The sequence below is a fragment of the Sparus aurata genome, chromosome 22 (assembly GCF_900880675.1).
Source record: "Sparus aurata chromosome 22, fSpaAur1.1, whole genome shotgun sequence".
NCBI classification, from domain to species: domain Eukaryota; kingdom Metazoa; phylum Chordata; class Actinopteri; order Spariformes; family Sparidae; genus Sparus; species Sparus aurata.
The window spans coordinates 14229000-14253638 of NC_044208.1; the positions used below are offsets into that span (position 1 = coordinate 14229000).

Consider the following 24639-nt stretch of genomic DNA (forward strand, 5'->3'; position numbering starts at 1 on the left):
TCTGGACAACAATCAAGGCTTTTTGTCATGGCAACCTGATGACCCATCTCCACCCTTGGGGAGAGGAAATAAAAGACACAAAACACAGGAAAAGAGAAAAGACCAACAGAACAGAAAAGCACAGCGGGAGAGGGGGAATTATGGAGAGGGAGAGGGGGAATTATGGGAACTGGAAACGAAGGAACAATAAACACTCCGGCGCACAGCTACAATAGACATCAGTCGGATCCCCCTGAGAGCTCCATAAGCCTGTTATTAACTCTATTAGTGGCCACAATAAGAAGAACAAGACATAATCCTCGCTGTTAAAACGCTAATCAAGAACCTGACACAATCTTCATTAAAGTAAACCTTTTGTCACAGCCATGGGTATATCAGTTTATACAGGCCATTCATCAAAACATAAAGCAAAAGTAATCCCATAATAAAAGGAATATTTTGTGCAATTACTGGAGTTTTTTTGTTTTTTTTTGCTTAGAGCAATGCAACTGTACAACATCAAATTCCTCCTCAGGCTGAATATTTTATTGAAATTCAAGTTAGCATCCTTTGTGCTACTGCTGTGTATCAATTAGAGTAAACAGGAGGTGGACACACTCAGAGGAGGAGCAGGAGAGGAAAAGAAGAGAGACACCCGAGATGGGAGAAATGAATAAGGAAGGAGGAGGTGGACAGAAATGAGGAGAGTGAAACAAAAGACGGGATGAAGTTCAGCAGGACAGTAGGAGAGAGACACAAAGGAGGAAGGAGAGAGGAGAGCAAACAACACGGGTATGTGATAAGATTTAATTTGCCGCCTATGCTGAGGAGTGGTGTCTTTGTGAGGAGAGGTGTGAAAACGAGTCCCTATCGACCCCAGTCCTCCTTCAGGGTTCCCGACCGAGCTCTGATGTAATATGACTTTTCCCCAAAACTTTAAATAACCAAGCCAGAGCGTTTTAATGACCTACAAGTCAGAACTGATTTTAATGATGTTGTTATTCCGCAAAGGTCAGATAGTTAGATAGATAGTTAGGTTAGAACAAACCACTAAAATATCAGTTAATCGAGAAAAGAAATGTCAAACAAGAAAAAAACCGTCTGCTTCCCTTTCATGTAATTGTCCGACCTCACAAAACAAATGTTAAAAGTGCTACAAGGAACTTTTAACTGGTTATGAAACAGCCTCAGTTTATTACTGAAGCCTCAATATGACCCACATATGCAAACAAGACCATAAGTAAGAAGACTGGCAATTTCTCTATAGTTATTATATCTATTCTTAAGGATGAAATTGAAGAGTCTCCGGCCTGAGGATAGAAGCTCTCCTGTAGTATGGTGGTATTAAAACAAAGTTTACTTTCTTTTACCATTGTCATATTACAGTTACTTATCTTACATAGCCACAAATAGACACATTATCTTATAGCTACACATCCTGCAGACAGTTTTGTTTTAAAAAAAAAAAAAACTCACGCTCACCTTAAAAAACAAATGCACAGGCTGGCCAGATCAAGATCTTTACCATGGGAGTTGATGGTGTTCCTACCACTTTTGTCCACAGGGACTGCCAAAATTAACACAAAAAAGAAAGCTCTTGTAGCGGCTTTAAAAAGAATATATTTATATATATATATATACACACACATATATATATAATATATTTCCTGGTAAGAAAGCGAACAGCCACTAACTTTAGGCGGTAATGACAGTACTTCAATTCAAACACACCATTAGTATGCAAACTTTTTCTTTTGTGCCCACCACATGCCTGTTCCTTCTAAGAAATATGTTTTGCCAATCTGCATTCTTACACCTCAATCTTTTGGAGTACAAAAGGAAAGCAGACAGTGGCGACCAATGCTCTCTTCAGGAGATTGGGCAGAGAGAGAAAGAGGGTGGAGGGGGTGGAGTGGAGAGGAGTGGGGGGGAGGGGGTGCAAAAGGAAATCATCCTTCAGGAAATGAAAACCAGATTGTCACAAAAGCTTCAGAAAACAAACTCCCCTAAAAATGACGCACAAATACACACACATGCAGGCGCACAGACGGCGCTCACACACACACACACACACACACACAAATGCCCAGAGAAACAAAAACATACACACAGAAACATAAAAATATAAATGCGCACACACACACACACACACACACACACACACACACACACACACACACACACACACCTGGGTCTCCTTTCCTGATGATGCCTGTGGTTGTTTGCAATTGGTATCGGGAGTTTTCACTGTGTTTATTTACTGGTCACACACACACACACACACAGAAACACACACACAGACACACACAGATGCACACACAGACTGTTGTTGTTCCTAGCAGTAGGGTTAGATTGGCTCCAGATGGACCAATAGACGGTGCAGTGCAGTGCTCGACAACATGCAACCAAACGGACCTCCTGTGTGTGTGACTGATATATGTTTGGAAAGACTGAAGAAGGTCCTGGAGGAAAAAATCCGCAAAACCAAAACACCCAGTCGGTCAGTAAAGGAACAGTCTGGCTTTTTTTTTTCTGTTTCGCTGCATCACACCTGTTGAAATGTCATTCTCTTGGCCGCAAACCATGCCGAATTATGCCGCACCTCGGATGGACGTCTATGCAGCCGACCTATGCCGACCCCCTCCCCTCTCCTCCCCTCAGACTCTACTCATGTCATGTCTTCAGGTACTTTTTGAAGCTTCTCGCTGATTCAGCATGTTACTGCTGGTGAAAACCCAACATTTTCCTAATTTTGCTGCTTCATTTCGAAAACTTTTGAATGACTAAATAACAGGGAACAGCCAGGACACGTGAATGGAAAAGCCGTGCAAGGCTTAATACGGTAAATAAGGGCCTGATTACTTTAAACTAACTCCTGTGAGCAGGAGTGACAAGCACAGTATCTGCTCTGGAGTGTGGCAGCACACGTTCTTTAGACAGTGTGCACCTTAAAACGCTCTCTTTCGGTTCTGGGTGGTTGATTGTACGTTGACTTGCAACTCCCCTGCAGTTTCCCCAGACTGGGGGAATGTTTTGGCAGCTGTGGGATGACTCCGATGTGGAGGTGGAGGTACTTTCTCCACGCCTTGAGAGCAGCACGGGGCCAAGGGGTCTTTTGTAGTTCGCAGTATGTTTGGTTGGGGGGGGTCCGTCCAGGGGTATGAACCCTGAATGGGAGCTGGCAGACAGGAATGTGAAGGATTGATTGTCAGCTGGTCGTTTGAGGAGCTCTGCATGAGGTTTTCCCTCAGATGAAGTGTGAGATTACGGAACTTGATGAGGCTTTTTCACTTTACTGAGGACAGAGTGAAGGGCTGCTGATGTTTACAATTAGGCCAGTACACAAGCGATTAATTTCTAGTCATTTTTAAAAAAAATATTAAATTATAGTAGGTATCAGCGTTTGTCCTTCACTCCTTTTCAAAACAAATGCATGGGCAAGCCAGATCAAGATCTTTAGACATGAGGCAGTGATGCTCATACTGCTTTAATCCACAGGGGGCGCCAGAATCACCACAAAATCACTGTTGTTCCTTGTAGCTGCATTGAAGCAAAGTCAGGGGGAGGTTTTCAAGAAACATAATATCAATTAAATGCCCTTTCCATCTGCTGCTTTTCTTTCTCTATTATGATCATAGATGAAGAGTCTTTGGGTTTTATACTGTTAGTTGCGCAAAAGAAGTCGTTTGAAGATTTCACTTTAGGCTCTGGGAAATTTATGATGAGCATTTTTCATAATTCTAATTCTAATTTCATAATTAACAATTAATCATAAAAATACTTTTCTATATGCCATACTTTTTTTAAAGTACAAGAGCAATTCAAACAACTCAAATCTTTGCCACTTAAAAGAAAATAGAATTGACGTTGACGATTATAGCATTGGGGTGGCGGTGGTATGCAGGACAATGACATGACAATTATCACTGCTGGTGGCAGAGAAGCGTAGGTTAGACAAACTGTAACTCAGTATGCACCTTTCATACACCTTTCAAGATGACTAAGAGCAGCTCACACATTTGCTTCCAGCCTCTCAGAGCCGATCAATTATTGTTCTGCACTCCCACGGCTCACTGGCTCTTGAAAGTCAACTCCTGCGGCTCGCCGTGTGTCAAACTTGAAGTAACAAATGATGGCAGTGTGACACCTTTATTTAATACAGTCAGCGCGGATCCACCTTTGAGGCTGGATCGCGGTCGCAACAACGTTAAACATCAACATTGTGCTAATTCTGTGATAATTATATGAATAAGGAAACACAACACCATCAGCCTTTATCAGCCTCCAGACTGCATTAAACAGGTTGGATTAGTCAGGAAATGAGCCTGATGACTTGCAAGTTTCATGCCGCAGAACCGGACTCCTCTGCAGTTGGCTATTAGCGGACGACTTCACACATCTTGACAGTTATTAAGAGCTGTTAACAACTTAAATGCCCTTTTGTGCTCTCCAGAAAAAGCACAGCAGTTCGGGAAATAAAAAGTAGCATCAAGTAACACTTTTCACTGGAAATATAGGCTGCAGTCAGAACCACCTACTACACGAGCATCACGTGCGGATTTAGCAGAACATAAACAAAAGCGGAATCATTAACATGCCAAAATACACTGATGTGGAACTGATTTGAACAAAGGGGAAGACAACACAGCTAGGAAAAACAGGGCAACATTTTTTACTTATTTTACTGACACTATGCAGCTATTGGCAAGAAGGAAATGTTCACACAATAAAGTAAATACATATGATTTGACTAAAGGATAACAAGCACAGTGTTACCTAGTGTTATTTTGAAAGGAACTTCAAGTTTGAAGGCAAATTTTGAGCCACATCTTCATTTTCAATTGTCACTGGGCAATAAAAACTGCATATACAGAATCAGTTTGTATTTCAGCTCTGTATGTGCATGGTTTCAAGACAGCAGCTTCTTAAGACACAATCCAGAGTGCTAGCAGAGCATGTGATATCTTTCTCTTCCGGCCTATTAGAAGCCCGCCTGCAGCCGACACCGAGTCAGCGCAACGTCACAACTGGCTGACATGTTTTCTGGTTCGGCTATGACAAAGTAGCCGAGTGGCTTTTTGGGAAATCTCTAATTCAACCACTATATCTGACGCCACAGACACATTTCTATTCAAAATGCTTTAAGTGGCTTGTCTTCTTTCTTATAATGTCTCCTGTGTTCCCCATCTCTCAGGTAAATCAGGAAAATGCGTACATAGTGCATGCTGCGTTTTTCAGTGGTACACTGCATCTGGTTCTAAACACAGCCATAGTCTTGATTTCAAGACACTCGCTGAAGCCATCTCTGTAATGAAAACATCAGGATTGCAGTGATCATTTACGTTGCATTACTGGAAATGATAACCAGGTGTAATGATTTTCTCCCCTCTGAGCCTTGGGATTACTGCACGGAGCTCTTGCACACACTTTCCAGGAACACAAATGCGTGTGACACCAAATTATTTGCTTGATGAAAACTGGAACAAATCCACTGTGATTGATGTAAAAGGCACTTTTTTCCAACCATGTAAGGAGAGAAATATAAAAAACGTGAGGGGAAATCCATCTCATGCAATCAAGACCAGATTAGGAGTGGCACTATACACAAACTCCTCTACACACATTTCTCTCTCTGATAAGTCACAGCTCAGCGGCTCGGTAAAAAGCCGATGTTCCTCGTGCAGAAAAACTGAGAATTTTTTTAAAGAAAGTGACAGTATAAGAAAGATTTCATTCATCACAACTTCCAGGTGCCAACCTCTACAACTAAAGTGAAACCGGAACATTTTTCAACACACATCTCTGCCTAAAGTTTGCACCTGTCGCAGCTTTTACTCTTAAATGGATTATTAGTTTGTATAATTCTTTATAGGTGAAAAGAAGACAAGATAGATGAAAAAATGACTAAAGAAAGCTGAAGTAGGCAGAGGCCAGCTTGGAAAAGGAATGTAACCGAAGCTGAGCTGTGCATTTGTGTGCCTCTGTCGATTTTCAACATATTTAGAGCTTTCTTTCATCAGCTGTCAGCAAAGGATGTGTCTCCTCTCTCCATCTTCATCCGTCATCCCCTGTATCTCCCTGCTCCAAACTCCCAGGACTCTCTTCCCCTCTTTTTCTCTTCTATGTCACTCATTTTCTCCAAAGGATGACTATTTCTTGAATTTGAGCCTTTTTAATATGTCTTGACTGTGAATCTGTTAGTACAACATAGATACAAGGAGGAAAGGATTTGATTGCTTTTGGAGGCTGACAAAGTCTCTGAGAGCTTTTATTTTCCTAGGATATAAAACTTCTTCATCTTTGACCAGTTTATTGCCCAAGCATTCCCAAAAAGTTAAAAAGTTACTGGGAAGTTTGTCTGAGAACTTCACCTGCTGATAAAAAAACCGCTGATTGGCCAGGAAAAGGGCTCCTGAACATTTACTCAATTGACTTTAAGGTGGGATTACTCTGTCCACTGAACACCGATAAGCAACTTTTAAGAAAACATGATGAACAAGTCCATTAGTCCTCCAGAAGAAGAACTAAATGGACCCTGAGGTGAGATTATTGAGTCCGAAAAAAAATAATACGACACCCTGTTACTACTATCCAGACTCAGGGGAAAGCCAATGGATTACATCATGCTGCAAATTTTTAAGCATTTTTATATCTAAAGTGTGACTTATTATGAATAAAGGTCCATCTATAATCATTCCAAGTAAAAATGATTATGTTTCTTTAAATGAGGATGTTATTGAACACTTGGCACACAGGCTAAGTACCATATGCACAGTTCTACAAAATTTGTCATCACGTTCACATTGCATGTTTATGCCAAGCCAGTTTGAGACTGCGTTCCAACATTTATAAGTGGAAAACCACTGGACCTTCAAAGAAGACTTAAGGTGATTTCTTGACGTCTTTGTGGCAACAAAACTGGCTGTTTTCATTATTATTATTATGTGTTCTGTGACTACTTTACGGCATTGGGGAGCACCATTTCTCCCTTCCTTTAGAAGTCTTTTGCCTCTTTTTCGGTGCTGCCAAAGCAACATCTCCTTCACTTGAATCCTGACATTTGGGTCAGCGTTGGTTAACATAAAAACAGAGCAGTTTTAATAATGTTGAATCAAAGTTTTGAGCCACTTAAAAGTGTCTTCTCCAGTCTTATAAAAGAACAAGTGACACCAAAACTTCAAAAACAAGTCCAGCACTTCATTAAAATAATGCGACCCCTTCTCTTGTAACACAAGTTTATATCTGGCGCTCGTCCCCCAGTTATCTGCACTCCGCTGCCAAATATACTAGAAAAATTGCATAAAATATTCTTTCAAACAGAGCACACTTTAATGATAGTAATGGCCATCCTCGAGAATGAGCAGACCCTGGATCTACACAGCTGATGAAACACCCAATGAGCATCAGCTGAACATGCTTCTGGACCAATGAGCATCCACAGAGCGCACTAATGGGCCAATGAGCATCCTTGGTATTAATGATATGGAGGGTCACCATGGGAATTAACAACGTTATCACACACATATTTATACTCTTATATATCCACTGCTGGATTGTCATTACACACACAGCTTGTCACTTCCAATGATACACACCAACATAACACACCACAGTGTGTGTGTGTGTGTGTGTGTGTGTGTGAAAGATTTGCATAGTCGAGTCACATAACATCTATCTCTGTAACATGATCAGAGATTGAAGCAGAGAATCGCTTCTTCATACAGTACTCACACTGCTTCTAGCGATCGCACACACATGAACGAACACACACACACACACACACACACACACAGTGGTAATTTGTTTGTTTCCCATGTTTGGAGGCATTCGGTTCTGCTCCGCTGTCCCTAATGCCTCCAAAACACATCATTATCTGACTTATATAGGCCCGGGAGAGTGTGTGTGTGAGTATGTGCTTGAATGAGAATATGTGTTTGTGTTTTGAGTGTGCGCATGTGTGTGCTCAGAGAAAAACAGTTGATTATCGAGTTCAACAGGCGAAACACTGTTTACCCTGAGAGACACAAAGCCAGCGAGGGAGGGAGAGAGAGAGAGAGAGAGAGAGAGAGAGAGAGAGAGAGAGAGAGAGAGAGAGAGAGAGAGAGAGAGAGAGAACGAAAGAGAGAACGAGAGAGAGGGAGAGAGCTTGGGGGGAGTGGAGGGAGATGATTTAGGAACAGGGAGGTGAAAAATGGGAGTCCTGGAGAGACGGAGTGAGAGTTAGAGGAGCGAACCAATGAAAAGGAGCAGGGATGGAGGGATGGATGGAGGGATGGTTGGAGGGAGGGAGGGAGGGAGGGATAGACTTTCAGACAAAGAAGTGAGATGACAAGCCAGGCCTGCAGGGTGTAAAGTAATGAAATTCTGTGGTATATTCCTCTAAGCCATGACACCCAGACTAACATCACAGTCAGTCTGTTGTTGTAGAAGGGCAACAACTCGACTTCAGAAACATGGACTGCAGCTATTTGCCAGCTGGAGTGATAAAGTCTAATCGTGGCCACGGAGAACCGCAGCACAAATTCAAACAGTCGGCATTAGCGGGAGCAGATACGGAGGGAGTGCGGCTGGGAGGGAGGTGAACATCGCAGCAGGATACATTCTCACCAGACTTACATCCAGGGGATATACTGTTAGATCACCAACTGGCTCTGTTTATACATTCAAGCCTGTCCTAATGATGTAGCCCCATGTCTGCTTTTACATATTTGCCTGAAATCTATCATCGGAATGTAATACGGCAAGCGCTGCTGATGTTAAGATGTAAACAGTGAACAGTCAGTTGGCAGTAACCTGACGGATCACATAGTAGACTGCAGCTCAGGTTGTAACAAAACAGAACACAACTGCACAACCGAATTATTACTGTGACCTTGACAGGTCTGATTGTCAGTGTGACAGCCGTAGAAAAATAAGAAACAACTGCTAAAAAGTTCTCTTTCACAACCATCGTGGCAGTTTGAAAGCGGGGGTTGGTAACGTTGGCAAGAACGCGATTAATGTAGTTATGAAACTACACAGGTGTGTAGTTGAGATGGATACTGAGTGATCTCGTAATACTGTAGTAATGACCGAGCAGCCATGAGTCAGACTATACCCATCTTAAAACTAGACATTCATTACAATCTTAACGACACACTTGTGAAGTTTCACGACTGCATTGGAACAAATGTGCCAACATGTAGAACTCTACATGCTGACACATTTGTAGTGGTTGAAATGTATTTTTAATAAGCAATAAAGTATTAGTTAATTAGGGCAATCCTTAGTGTTGCAATTTGTCAATAAAGTTTTTGTTATATTACATACACGATATTCTAAGGTGAGGTGCCATTTCACTCTTGTAATTCTTGAGGCAGCAGTCTGCTATGATTGTTGGAACTGTTTTTTTTTTCTCCAATACAGTACACCGAAAGGTTTTTTATAGGAAGTTGATTTAGGTCCTGAAACTTTACTCATATATATTTCAAACTACAATGCAGACATTTTCAATCATGTTACCACTGAAGTAATACTGTTTACCCTTGTAGTAGTAGAAATAGTCATTACTTTACTAAGTACAGATATAATCACAGCTGTAATTAAAGGACTGTTGATTATAGAGTGCATTCAACTGAGACAATTACAAAGGTAAACCGAGTGGAGTTGTTGTGTACATTACAACCATTTGATTTCTACTAAAACGAAGCAGCCATGCTCATTGGTAAAAGGACCTATAATACTTTAAAAAAAAGGTTTACATTTTTTAATTTCCATTCCTGTGTGTGTGTGTGTGTGTGTGTGTGTGTGTGTGTGTGTGTGTGTGTGTGTGTGTGTGTGTGTGTGTGTGTGTATGTGTGTGTGTATGTTTGTGTCTCTCTGCATCTAACCTTGTTTCCCAGGTACAGTCCAGGTGCATTCCAGTAGTAGGCCGAGCCGAGATCATTCATGACGTCTGAGTGTCGGACGCTCAGGTATGGAGGTGTCTGCCTGTGGACGGACCACACCCTTCCTCCTGAATCTCCGACCAGGTGCCAGCCAGTCAGAGTGGTCTCCTACAAGACATTCAGGGAGAAGAATGTTAAAGATTTATTTTTAGTTCCATCTACAGAGAAAAATATTTCTTAATACTTATAATGGGGGCTAGTATTCAGCTTTAATCAATCCAGACCACAGTGTACTTTAAAATGTACTTAAGAAACTTTATGTAGTTATCTCCAAGATATTGTGTGGCGTAAAATACAAAAATTGTAAAAGAATGTTTACAGACTTTCAAACTGGAATGGACTGAACTGTCCTTTGTGGTCAAATAAAGGAGGGTAATTCTTGCCAAGCACTGAAGTTGTGCTCACTGTCTGCAGATCATCTGACAGCAAACATATTCACCAGACGAGTTCAGTGCAGATGGACTTCTGACAAGCGTCACTCATGATGCCCAGCTGGTGGTTATGCTTTGCTGCTGCCTGCTAGATGTACTGGCTGTCTCAGCACGTTCCTCCTCAAACTTGGCATCTCATAGTTTGTGCACTTTGTTTATCCAAACTCTAAATGATGATGACCGGACTCTGTTCTGCAAAGCCTTGGAGGTTTATTGCATTCCCTACTGAATCCTGCCATCCTGCTTGGGCCTGCTGGTCAGCACCCTCAGGACCAAACCCTATTCTGCCAGAATAAGTAAACAAACATTTGAACAATAAATGAAGCCTTCGCTGCCAAGTGTCTCTAAAAGAAATTAGTGTGGTTACATTTTCTCAGAATAAAATGTAAGCGTTTTTTAATTAAAAAATTAATTAATCAAAATGTCTGAAAAAAACATAATATTACATTGTGTTATAATGAACACAACATTAATGACAGGCTACCCATGACTCCTCGTGCAATATGAGTAAACTAACCTCATGTTATGCTTTAATCCCTGCGCGAAACCTATCAACAACAGCAAACTAGTAAGCCGACTCAGGCCGGCCTCATTTCTACAATGTCCAAGGCCGACGTTTTGTTAGGGTTAGGAGTTATAACTTTCTATAAAAGGTCATATCTAATGCATTATAAGCTCTTTCTAATAAGAAATTAGAATGTTTTTAGAAGGCTTTACAAAAAGCCATGATATTGATCAGTAATAAAGACAGAACTGCCTCCCTATGACAGATTATAACATTTCAAAATCATCAGTAGTACAACACTGTGAATGCATTGTAATGTGTTTGTAAGGCATTATAGACATACCCGTTATGGAAAAAGCTGTGTCACCATTATTATTCAATTGGTTTAGATTCAAAAATAAAAACCAAGGCTTAGTTGATTTAGGATCCAACTTTTTCCGTAAACCAAAACTTGAATGCATTTTTGACATGACACAAAGTAAAGAAAACGTGTAAAATGTCAGTGTTAGGAAGAAATAGTGAGCCAGTATTCCATATGTAATCTTGTTTCAGGATATTTTAAGTGTGTGAAGAGGTTGAAACCTAAAACTCAAGATATGTATAAAGGTTTTGTACATCTGTCACATGTCAACCAGGAAGTGTTGGAACAGACACCTAGAGAGTTTTTTTTTTCCTCAACTCCTGAAGATTGAAGTGTGTGTGTGTGTGCGTGTCTGTGTGTGAGATAGACAGCCAGACACACATCTGTCGTTGCAATTAACCTGACCTTGGATTCCCCTTTTGAACACACACACACACACACACACGCAAACACACCAAACAAACACACAAACACACACACTATCAGTGTCTAAATCAGAGCTGTCATCCTGTCAGCGACTCCTCTCCCCTCCTCTCCTGCCCCACCTGTCACTCAAAAACTGTTTTCCTCTTTTCACCTCTCTCCTCCTTCTTGCCTCTTGTCTTGTCCCTCCTCTTCTTCTCTCCAGTCTTGTCCCCTACTTTCCTCTCTCTTCTCCTCATTTTCACTCTTCTCCTTTTTTCTCACCTCCACTGTACTCCATCCACAGCCATTCTTTTAAGTATGTATTTGTGAAAGTCTTGTCTTTTGCTTTAACACTTCTTTCCTACTCACTGCTACACGTTGAAACAACAGTGACCCCATTTTGCCTTTAGCTTTTGCTATTTTGCTCAATTAATTCATTATTCTGCATATTTTGTTGATTTTTTTCTGTGCCTGAGGGCTATTTTTCAAACCATTTTTATGTCATCTGAGAAACTGTCATCTTTGTGGGTATTTAGTGAAGTGATTCTCTATCCTTTATACATGTGTATGCAAGAAAAAAATCATGAAAATGACAGAAGCAGATACAATTTGTGCAGTTAAATGTGCATTCTGCTGGGTTAAACAATGTTTCCAAGTTCAGCAATAAACTTTCAATCTAAATCTTTAAACCAAAATAGATGAGAGGGCTTAAAATTGCTCATATCAAATAGAAATTAACACAAAACATCTACAATTTTATGATAATTCGGAACCTGAGAAAGTTCATGTGATAAGAGTGGAAGCTGCGAAACAGAAACAAACAGAAAATGTGACACAGACAGACATAAAGACAACTAACAAGGCTAGATGGTGGACTGCTGCAGCTAACATGCCACTGTAATGCTTCTCAGTCACAAAATACTTCTGTCTCATGCCTCCTCCTTTTGTGGGAGAGTTTCATATTGCAGCAAAGAAAGGTTATATATACAGGTGTGGTGCAGCAGAGCTGTGGAGAAAGGCCATGATAGCTCCCTCTAGGTCTTACATGATTTCTTTTAAGTACTTTTTATGTTTGAAATTTCTCAATTTAAATGCTTTTATTACATGCCAGTAAGGGTAAGCACAATTTCAGAACGACCGTCAGTGTCGTGGAACACTTCCCGGGAAAAATATTTGCGATGGACAGGAGATGATGTCGAGTTAGTTCAAAAATAAGAAAGTACAGTAGCTGTAAGAATCAGCTCAAATGAATGTATCGCTTACATCATCCTCTCAGATACAGGAATTTGATTCAAATCAAAATTTTGTGGTGAGGACCTCAACCCGATCAGGAAAAAAATCCGATTTCCTATATCATATTTAAAGAGATGGCGTAAACCTTTGACAATCCCTTTAATAGAAGCATATTAGCAATTATAAGTAAACTAAATGCTTAATCCCATTGCTTCTCTCCAGTTTGAATACATATATTCTTGGCATATTCTTTTTTGTATGACTTGGGCTACTTTCAGGGACACACTTTCTGACTCAGGACTAGGGGACAAATGTCGTATCCTAGCTGGGAAAACAGCTTTTTTTCATGTAAGTAGCTATGTTCGGGATATGTCAGGGTTAGGCAAGTAATGGTTAGGGTTAGGATTATTCAACAGGAAATGAATCTCTAAGTCTATGTTATTTCCCAAAGAGTGTATGTGTTTGCACTTTTTTTCATTTTCCCACCTATTGGTGACGTTTTCTGGTATAAAAGCAGATATTTTCCAAACCAGGTGTTCTCATGGGGGCAAAACATTTAAGGTCCTGGTTGAGATTTGTAGTAAGGTGTTCAATGAGGTTGGTTGAATATGGCATTGGATGGAAGTCAGTGTATGTCTGTGTAGCGCTGCCTACATTCTCATAGGTCCACGTGGAGGCAGAGCACTGACTGGAAACGCCCATGCAGGAGCACTTTTCACAGCCGCGTCGATTGTCACCTTGAAGATCGTAGAATCCGAGCTTACAGCGGTCGCAGTTTTCTCCCTCCACATTTTCCTGCGGGAGAGAGAGAGAGAGAGAGAGAGAGAGAGAGAGAATGACAGCGACGGAGGGAGACGGAGAGGAAAGTTGCAGCAAAGTTTATGGGCTGCCCTCAAACTGACGTTATGCGCACAGGGCATGTTATTGCAGTGCTAATGTGGTGAAGATAATGATGACAAGGCTAGAGAGGTGAGCGCAGAGTGCTCGTCAGTATTTGTGCCCATTTGAGTGTGTGAGCGCGCGTACCTTGCACACACAGGGTGTTACACATGGGTCAGCGTTGATGCTTCCTTCAACGCTGCAGTTACAGCGCTGGCAGGACGGGTAGCCCATATAACCGACAGCACACCTGGAGACAAATGCGTTTAATAACGATAATAAAGACGAAGGTGGCGAGCGCCGCAGACCTTCCCATCACCGGAAAGATCACGGGGTCAATTCTGCTAACAACCCCTGCGTCCGTCCTCGTCAAACTGACTCTGGGTTAGACGTGCATGTGTGTACAATCTCGGAGGAAATCTACTGTAAACAAGGAACAATTAACGGAGAAAGTGAGCTGAAGCAAGTCTATTAAAAGAGCATTTTAAAGAGGTGATTTGAAAGGCGATGGCTGGCCCTAATCTGAGAGCAGGTCATTAAAAAGTTTGGAAGGAAAAAAAGTTGCCTCAGCTCTGAGTTAGATTAGATTACATTAAACCTGAATGATACCCACAGGGAATTTGCAGTGGGAACGGGGATAACACAACAAGCAATTACAGCAATAAGAGATAATAATAATACAGTAAGAGATTAACACATTTAAGACGAGGCACCTTGTTGACAGATTTACAGGTCAGAAGGAAAGCTTTCCCTTTTGTTGTTTGCCTTTCTTTTGAGCCACAGGTTGGGATTTTAACCCAAATTTAGGAATGTCAAAACGTGTTTGTGATCCTAACAAGGAACTGTTATCCCAAAATGCAGTCAAAGAAAAGCAGCATGTCAAATATTTATACCCCAGCCATTATTCAGTGGCTTCTTGACATCGTGTAAGGTACAAAACGAAACGTGTGTATCATCAAAGATCTTAATGAAAACGTTCTGGCCATTTCCAAACACTAATTGGAACAGACAACAGCTGAAAGGTGCTGCTCACCTGTCACAACGTGTCTCTGTCTCTTTATGTGCGCGTACGAGCGCGTATGTGTGTCTCTCACCTGTCACATCGCGGACCCCCGAAACCCTCCTTACACCGGCATGACCCCGCTGGCTGGCCTGCCAATCAAACACACACAGAGACACACATTCGTTTAAGAAAAAAAAATAACATTGCGTGCAGAACAGAACCTCTTTGAAGTGAACTGTACCAAAAATAGCTCCTCTTTCTCGACATAAAGGCAGTGAAAATTACAAAGAGCAGTAAAATTATCTCTAATATAAATAGTTGTTCTGTTCTGTCAAAGGCAGTCTTTTAATAACAGAAGCTTCTGTGCACGCAGCTCAACTGCACTGGCCCCAGCCCCCCAGGAAATAAAGCAGAACTGAATCGATGAAACGTTGGAGTTAGCTAGAAGTGCCACTTTAAAATGAATTCAAATGTGAAACTCGTGCTGGCCCTCACTGAGAGCTGATGTATGTGTGTCAACTGAGGGCCGGAAATTATTTGTACATCAGGACACAAATGACTGATAGACATAAAGAAAAAGACAAGAGGATTTTTTTTTTTTTTACAAAGGATATTTTCGTACTTTGAGTAGCCTGGCTTGAATCAGCGACACATGATTGGCTGATGGAACCGTGCGCGTCACATAAGCAAGGGATGCAGGGGTCCTCCTCCTCGGCGCTCACCTGGTAAGGCGAAGAGTTTTATTTATTTATTTTTTACAGTTAGCATTCACGTAATCATGACGAAGTTCAAATAAGCTGCATGCAGACATGACGCACCCCGTCAGGCCTGTAGAATCCGGCGACGCATGTCTCACAGTTGATTCCAGCGGTGTTCTCCTGGCAACCAATACACACTCCACCCCCTCTCTTTTGCCCATGGACGTCCAGGCTGAGAGACAGCTCTGCTACCGTCTGATTAAAGTAGCACTCCTCTGCCTTCCCGTGGCAGTTACACTCTGAAAAACACACACACAAAGTTGGTACTAAAGTGCTGTAATTTGATAGGATTGTTGAGTCCTGCCTCCGCTGTCTACATACTGAGCATGAAGCATAAAGGGCTGCTTTTTTTTTTAATCCATTTACTTCCTCCGTGTAGGAGTTTAGAAAAATACCAGATCCTGTTTTGAAGACAGCAGCCTGAGGTTTACACACTGACCATGAGCAGCGTGTTATCTCAAGGGTCCAGGGAGAAAAAAGTGGGTCTTCCATTTGACTCGAGCTTGTCCTCCACATGTAAAGTCTACAAGTAGGAGGAAAGTGTTCTCCAATGGACATGATTTAAAAGGAGCCACATATCAAGCAACACAGGTATCGGCCCTGTACATTGTGAGATGTTCAGACAGAAGACAGCATTGACCTTTACATTTTGTGGGAGTCATATGATGAAATATGATCCAAGTTGTCCAGTTTGATTATTAGATCCACATTTCAAAAAGTTTACGACTTTTCTCTGGAAAGTTAGAGCATGATTGCAACAACCTGCAAGTAAATAACACATCACTGAGTTTTTTGATCGGCTAGAGGACATTCAATTGTGTTGCAGCAAAAGCTGAGCGAGGGGCAACATTTTTTTTTTTTTTGCATCTCTTGGACTGGAAGGCATCACTGCAACCAGTGGTTCCTCTAGGTTTCTTTTTAACGCTGGCTGGGTAACACAAACCTGAAAAGGACAGCGGGGATGGATCCTCCCACCACTGTTTATGCCACAAGGTGGAACAGCAGAGGGAAGCTGAACAATTTATATCTCAAGAGCATTTCAGGGCCCTTCCTCGGGTCTGATCTAAAGCGTTGATAAGGATGTCTACAGGTATGAGACACTTAAATGTAATGGTTTTGAATGCATTTTTAGCCAAATAAGATTGATTTTTTTGACAAATCATTGTTTTCTAAATCATGCATTACACATACACAGTATGCAAGTACGCAGTATGTATGTGGCTCAGTGCAGAGGTAGGTTTTATAATGGAATATTGTTATTAGAGTGAATTAACTTAATCTGCATTTTTGCCAACAGGTGAAAGTATGCAGGTGCCAATGGTTTTTTGAGCCAATGCTCAGCATTTTTCCGATTATCAGTACCAGTGTTTTTTTAATCCGATAAAATACATTTAAAAACGCATTACTTTGCCTCTGATGCAGCATCAGTTCTCTGTGGTCTTACTCAATGCCCCGCCCACAACAATATCTGTGTATGTTGCTGATTCCAAATTATTATCATATAAGTTATCGGTGCCCATGATCACTGATAATCATTAAAACCCACATTGCTCGATCGATTAAAAAAGACACCATTGAGTTCAGGTGTAGGTTCAACGCAGAAGAGCTTGACTCATTTTGACAACAATAATTTAAAAGATGGGTAAATGATGTCAGATTACTTTTACAAATTACAATTTAAGACTACTGTTTGACTTTAAAGACTTAATATTTACAGAATAAGAATTAATTTAAGATATTTCCTCCTTTTTAAAAGGACCTGCAGACTGCTAAGAGTTGATACGGCTGGCCTCTGAAGCAGTTTGAAGCTGCACTAGTCTGCTTTCTGGACACTTTGGTCATGCTCTGGACGGGCTGAATCTGTCATGGTTGGCGACTGTGCCAGAGTGGACATTTAAGGTCTTGTCACCTTGGCCTTGTTGTGTCAGTGTCAAGGCAGTAAAAGAATCTGTCCAGTGAGACTACAAAGCCTGTTAGAAGGTGTAGCCTGTGTGAACTAAAACGATGAAGACTTCATGTTTTAATCCTAGTTGTATGATGACAGGAGAAAGACTCAAACCTCATGGCTCTGCAGCTACGTAGTTGCTGAAGGTAAATGGGTGCAGAGATAAAAAAAAAAATCATACAGTTTCCTACATCACATAGGAAGTTTCCTGCAGTAGGAGAACATTTCCACACAGGGAAAGATTAATAAGTGTTGCAGAGCAGGAGCTGCATGTGCTGTTGATGAGCTGCCATACGCTGGTGGGCAGTTGTGTTTAATTTTAAGTGCGAAATGTGTTGTTGTGATACGTCTTCTTACTCTCGCAGATATGTCGAGTGTGGAAGGTTCCTGCCATCCAGGCCTGCTGGTGGTATCCAGGGCAACAACGATCACAGCTCTCCCCGCATGTGTTGTGTTCACATTCACAGCTAAACTTCTATGAACATACACACACACACACACACACACACACACACACAAGGATTGACAGAAAAATAGGAGAGAAACACACATTAGGAGGGCAAAAGTTTCACAGAGTTGTCAATTAAACACACATGGTCAAACTGTGTTTATATAAGCGGATCTTCTGCGAGCTGATTTTTCAAAGACGAGGCTAAACATGGTAACAATCTGAGTCATCGTCCAATTTGAAATCCAGTGCTGCTGCTTTTTCTACACAATCTGTCAAGTGCCTGGTGAAGGGGAAAAAAAAAATCTAAATCTCAAAATGTTGGGCCTTGGCCTGACAACAATTTAGATCAATCCTGCATACAGTTTGGCTGCACTGCATTTTTAACCACATGTTCATATAAGTGGATAACTGGGAAAAGTGCAGCTCTCTTCAACTTTATAGACTACTTTTTGGCATAATTAGTTGCACCAAGTCGAAATGTATTTTATTTTACCTTTTCTTTTTTTTTTAAAAGAGATTATAAACTTGTGTGAAGCTAATCTTTAACATGTCCCATAAAATAAACAACATTTTTGCATGATTTTGATGTGAAAACAGAAATGTGTGATTTCACATGAAAAAACATGCATTTTAACACTTTCAGCTGCATGTATAAAGCATTCACAGTATCACAAACCAAATATTTGTTTTTGCTGTAGGTGGGTAAGTAAATTGTCTTTTTTGTAAAACATCATGCGGCGTCAAAACGTTGACATGAGTGTGAAAATGGAGGCCTGAAAACAGGTAATTACCAATTTGCATGACCTACTGAAAGCTTATCAAACAGTAATGTATTCACACGAGAGCCAACTGCAATAAAAGAACTTGGTTCGCTTTCCAGTTCGCCGGTCGGTGGGCAAATGGGTTCAGGATTACTCTCCCAGGAGAGAAATAAATTCAAAACTAAACACAGTCCAAGCTGAATGTAGCAGGAAATTTGCCAACTTCGAGGTTCAGTAATTCAATTTAGGACTTTCTGTAAATTGGTTGATGTGGAGAGGGTGCCAGATTAACTGAGAGGAGAGCACCACAATAGCACAGCGAGAGCCAAGTTTGGATTTTTTTTGGCACGAGTGAATTTGCCCCTTTTATCTGAGACGCAACGCTACAGCTCAGGCTCCAGGCTGCTTTTGTACTGAGCGTGCATCTGAACAAATGTTCTGTCAACGATCATCAACAAATCATCTCGCAGGTCTCCACCTTTTTTGCCTCCTGAATGTCTGCCTGGGACTCTTTCTGCATGGATGGGCAAACTTGTACCAAAGTAGAGGAGCTAAACGTCTTGAGGGAACAGAAAGGCGGAGAAAGTCTTCAACAAAATTGCAGGCAAATAAAAAGCAGAAAGCAGTTGATAATGTGTCGTGCTCAGGCCTGACGGATTATCAGCAGCCCTAGACAAAACGAGGGCTGCAATGATTAGTTTCATTATAGATTCATCTGCTGATTATTTCCATAATTAATCTACTGATCGCAATTAAGAAGCTGAAACCGGCAGTTGTCCTTGAAAAAGGACTGAAATTATTAATAGGTTGTAAGAATAGTTTCCGATGTACTTTCTTTCACTATGCTATTAAATGTCTAAACTAGCAACTCCGATAAAAACACTTTTAAAAACACCAGATTTTAATTAAAAAAAAACAACTCTCTTATTCGGTCAGACCAAATACGATATAACTCAACACCATTGTAAATTATAGTGAACAATGATTTTAGAATATAAATAAAGTAAAATAATTTGAACCTTAAAGAAATTTGCCCAAATGTCAGTTGAGTTTTCCCAAGAAGGGATTAATAATGACTTATTTTTCTTCATCTGTAATATTAGACTATATCAGCCAATAAATCCACCGTGAAAGGTGAATTCTTTGCTTTATCCAGTCAATTTAAAATACCCTGTTTAAAAAAATGATGCGGAAAGAAGCGACATGAGTGAAAAGAAGAAACTGGAGCTCTTTCCACATCAGTGACATCACTTATTGTCAATGACATCACCACCATGGGAGCAGACACAAGCGTCACATCTGATAGTTCCTGTGGTTCAGCCTCAGGACGTGTAAAGGACACAAGAATATGTGTGTGTGTGTGTGTGTGTGTGTGTGTGTGTGTGTGTGTGTGTGTGTGTGTGTGTGTGTGTGTGTGTGTGAGTGTGTTGTGAGTGTTTGAGAGAGAGAGAGGGAAGATCAGGTGTCTGGTATCAAACACTCGACTGTTTGAAGTGACACGGGAGACAACGCTTCACTGTGTCACCTGTGTCCCCTACGGACGGGCTCTCTCTCTTACACACACACACACACACACACACACACACACACACACACACACACACACACACACACACACACACAGGAAGTTTGATACAAGGCGGTGGATAAATGGCTGGTGCCTGAGGCTGCTCCTTGCTCCTGTTCAACAGTATGCAGGGGCTCTATTACCTCGCCAGCATTGTTAAGTGGACAGACAGAAACAGAGGGTTAAGTATTTTACCTTTGTGAGGGTGTTGAGTGGACAGGCTTTGGCGTGGCCATAGCAGATACACATGCCTCCGACTGAGATGTCTTTAATGGAATAGTAGTACTGAAAAAGAGACAGAGAGAGAAAACACATTATAATGAGTATGACAGCGTTAATGAGCATATTAGCAGTTAAAGAGAGCTAGACTCTACTCTGTTATCTCAGCAGTGATTATTACACTTGAAAAGGGATATCCAAACATAACAAATTATTTCGTGACGGTGAGCTTAACACCTGGAGATGTTTCTAACAATAGTCCTGGTAAACAGCTGCTTATAAAAATACCTGTACTTGGTGGTTGTCACGCTATCTGCTGCAGCATTTTTTCTAACAGCTGATCACATGAAACTAAAACTATGGTTACACTGAGTCTCTGCCGATTTCATTTCTTTTAGCTGTGAAAGCGGAGTGAATTTTATAAAGCGTTGTTACTTCAGACAGAAATAGATACAAATAAACTAATATAGTCAATGGTCAATATAGTCAATATAGCATAAAACCTCTGAATTGTATTGAAAGACAATATCACAAGGAAGACATGCCTCAATAAGAACTAAATTGTGACAAAGCAAGAATAATAGCAGTGAAAAAAACATATGTATCTCAAACATTACAGATACAGTAACACTTTAATTTTTGACTTCAATCTCTCAAACCCTAAGAAAAGCAAAGAAAGAAAAGAAAAGAAGTGTGTGTGTTTTTTGAGTCTCACCCGTCTTGTCACAATGGGGTCGATATCTCTGGGGTCATGTAGTGTCAGCGTCATGAGGTCAGCGTTCAGCGTTCTGATTCGCTGAAACACCAGCCTGATGTAGCGGGCGGAGGTGAAGTTGAGCAGTGTCGGGGACGGGTCATCTGCACTGGGACGGCCATTGATCAAAGACGTGTGGATCTATAGACAGCCAGACAGGTAAACACTGACATGTAAGAGACGAGTTAAACTGAGACATTGTGCTGGGATGAACATTAAATATACTTTTTAATTTCTCAAAGTGGCAGATGGTGAAGACGCTTCTGCAGTGAAGCCAAAAAGATGACAAATGTAAACAGATTGGAGGAAGGACGAGGATGAGCTGCGACAACCTTTTGGTAACCACATGGTAAAATGTTGTTTGTGGCACCTTTGTTCTGAAAATTCTAAAAACACTTGCAGAAACAGAAAAGTCAAAACTTTGAAGTATGGACTACCAATAAACTTAATCATGGTATTTGCTGTGTCTAAGATACATTTATTTAGATAATTATAAAGAGGAAGTTCAGAAAGATGCTTAAAGAGGCACAGATTTCAAAATGGCTGATGACAAGGTAAGAAATGCATGGGATTCTGTGGAGCAGTTTTGGGTGTGTAGACACTAATAAATGGTTTCACAGGACTATAAGGAGAAACAGTAGTGCCCCCACCATATATAAAGAGCAGTAGGAGGTGACTGCCAGAGTGAACTTTAAAGGGAACGCAGGAAAGATGCAGTATTATAGAGGAGTGTGCACAAAAGTATAAATGAAATGGAGAGAAAACACGAACCCCGGGAACCTTAATAAAAACTATTTATAACTGTCACAAAAAAGAATGAATGAAAGGATCAAACTTGCTGCCCAAGAACAAGCTGCCGCCTGCCACTTCAGCCTCACCTTACTGGAAGAAACCATCTGCTCAGGTTAACACAGGATGAGCTGAGCTGATACAAAGCCCTCAAAGAATACACAATTAAAAAATCAAACATAAATTTAAGATCGCCTGGTTACGGCAGACAAACACAGTTAATCTGAGGGCACACACACCGATTTTTTGACCAATTTTAACAGAATGTCATTTCCTGTGTAGAAGTTTCACCCCTCTTCCACAATGGGACGGTCCTCGGTGTTTAGATTACCTAAACATGCACGCCTGAGTTGACTCTCACTGTGAGTGAGCAGATGATCTGCACCAAGACCAGAAACCGAAACAGAGATACATCTTACACTAAAACCCTGCTTAACAGATTATAACCTTGGCAACAAGACACCTCAAACAAGCCTGTGTTGACTGATTGATCAATAAATAAAAAAAACTGGACAGAAATGAATAACTTGAAGACGAGAAAAAATGTTAACGCTACTAAACAGGTGTCAGGAGTAATGGTGTAAGAGCAGCCTTTTCTTAGATACAAACAGAGCAAAAGAACAGACTTGTAATTTCACATTATATACAATTCGATGTAATCAACTGGACAGTGTGGGTGCAGCTACTTGCTGGTTTCTAGTCAGTTTGAAGGGTTATCCACACATGGTTCTTTGGTACTGGACGTGACTGCGACTTTGCCAGTAGAATTTCACCAAGCCTGAGTGAAGATGTGAATTTCCTCTGCCAGCAGTTATTCTTTGGTTTGCCCCTTCATTCGTATGGAATTGAAGTGGACAGGAGCTGAATGTTTGCCAATATCAATTTTGCTGTAGCGTTCATTTTTGTTTGTTATTTTGTTAATTAGCCGGTCACACTACAAACTACTCAGAAAAGTGGGGAAGCTAATTCACCTTAAGTGTTAAAAATGAAGACATCTACTTTGGAGTCTGCATGTTTTTCAGCATGTTTGCTCTTGTGAGTTAATATGGAAAAATTATGTATCTACTGACGTGGGCCTTTTGCTAACATCATGTCAAGTGTGCCATATGTGGATCAAGCCGCAAATGTAAGACTGTGAAGATCAGTGGTTGATGGTGTGTCATGAATCAGGCTTTAATGCAGAAGACCACAGTTCACACCCTGAGCTTTCTGTAGCTCCCGATGAAGCTGCATGTAATCTGACAAACTGCCTCCAGTCATGTCACTCAGTGGCAAAATTGCATCGTTGGGTAATGTAGGCTCTTAATAAAAGACGAAGAATGCGAGGAATAAAACATGTGACGTAGAAGACCATTTCTTTGATCAGACTTTTCAACTGCTTTACACATTCTACATTACCCGTAATGTGTGTTAAACCTCTGAGTGACATCACTGGAGGCAATTCATCAGATACATGCAGCTCTTCTGGAGCCAGAAGTTACAGAGTTACCCTTTAGTAATTGAGTTGCCTTAGCCTAACCATACCAAAATCACAGTCTATTTACCACTGTTTCCATGTGCACATTGTATGAGGCATGAATTCTAAAAATGTTGACAAAAAAACCTTGGGTTTTGCAGAATTGTCCAATATTCATGTTCTTGTCTAGATCTGAGGTCGTTAAGGTCAGTTGTATTAATCCCATACCGAGCAGATGCGTGTGTGACCTTTCACCCCATCACCGAATGATACATGATAACTAATAACAGTATTCTTTTCATGTCAACATTATTTTGAAAAGATAGCTACACTATTGCAATGCCGAATGGACATGAGAGTTTTCCACTGTGTACCGCAACTGCCCCAGTCTGATTTTTAAAGAAAAAGTAGAAAAATAGGAATAAGCCTGAATTCATATCCTGTATCATCAAATAATCAGCGAGCAGCCACATAACAAGGAGTGTGAGGTTCTGTCTGCCTGTCTGTCAGTCCATCTGTCTGTCTCACTAATGTGGCCAAAAGCAACATTTGGCATCTGCAAAAAAGTCTTACAGAGTGGGCTGACCGTGTGTGTGTGTGCACGTGTTTGTGTGTGTGTGTGTGTGTGTCAAGGGGGAACACCTGATGGGTGCAAGCTTGGAAGTAGTGAAGAAGATGGCTGTGTGTGTGGGTGCGCGTGTGTGTGTGTGATGGGTGGTGGGGGTGACATTGTGAATGTGTGTGCGATGCTGTGACACATCGCCTACGACTCATTATGGTTTCACTGTGATCAGACGGCTAGGGAGCTGTCAACCCCCCCCCCCCCCGCCTCACACACACACACATACACAGTACACACACACAGTATACACACACATTCAGACACCTCCGTCGTTTCTTGCAGCTCTTGACATCTCCCAGCGCGCACCCCCTCTAGCACTCCCCCGCAGGACGCACACACACACACATTAAAAACGCACACGAGGACGCACACTCAACACACACACACACACACACACACACACACACCAGCACCCATGGAAATGCGTACACACATTCAGAGAGGCATCTACAATTAGATGTGGGAGATGTGGATGTGTGATTAGTTTGCTTTCACCGCATGCGCGCATGTGTGTGTGTATGTGTGTGCATGCATGTGTGTAACTGTGTGTGTGTGTGTGTGTGACTGTGTGTGTCTTCTGTGGTCCTCCTTCTCT

At 41.2% G+C, this 24639-nt stretch overlaps 1 protein-coding gene across 9 annotated transcripts in view; it reads right to left on the reverse strand.

Moving 5' to 3' along the window:
- The window catches only part of lama2 (laminin, alpha 2), a 226251-nt gene that overhangs the window by 135096 nt on the left and 66516 nt on the right, over window positions 1-24639 (reverse strand). For all 9 annotated transcript variants that reach the window (XM_030404447.1, XM_030404445.1, XM_030404444.1 and 6 more), the window contains exons 6-14: window positions 21139-21318; window positions 20400-20489; window positions 17783-17900; window positions 15541-15719; window positions 15345-15444; window positions 14814-14871; window positions 13867-13969; window positions 13495-13635; window positions 9849-10013 (exon numbers count right to left, since the gene is read on the reverse strand). In XM_030404447.1, coding sequence (XP_030260307.1) covers window positions 9849-10013; window positions 13495-13635; window positions 13867-13969; window positions 14814-14871; window positions 15345-15444; window positions 15541-15719; window positions 17783-17900; window positions 20400-20489; window positions 21139-21318 — 1134 coding nt within the window. The remainder of the gene's footprint in view (window positions 1-9848; window positions 10014-13494; window positions 13636-13866; window positions 13970-14813; window positions 14872-15344; window positions 15445-15540; window positions 15720-17782; window positions 17901-20399; window positions 20490-21138; window positions 21319-24639) is intronic.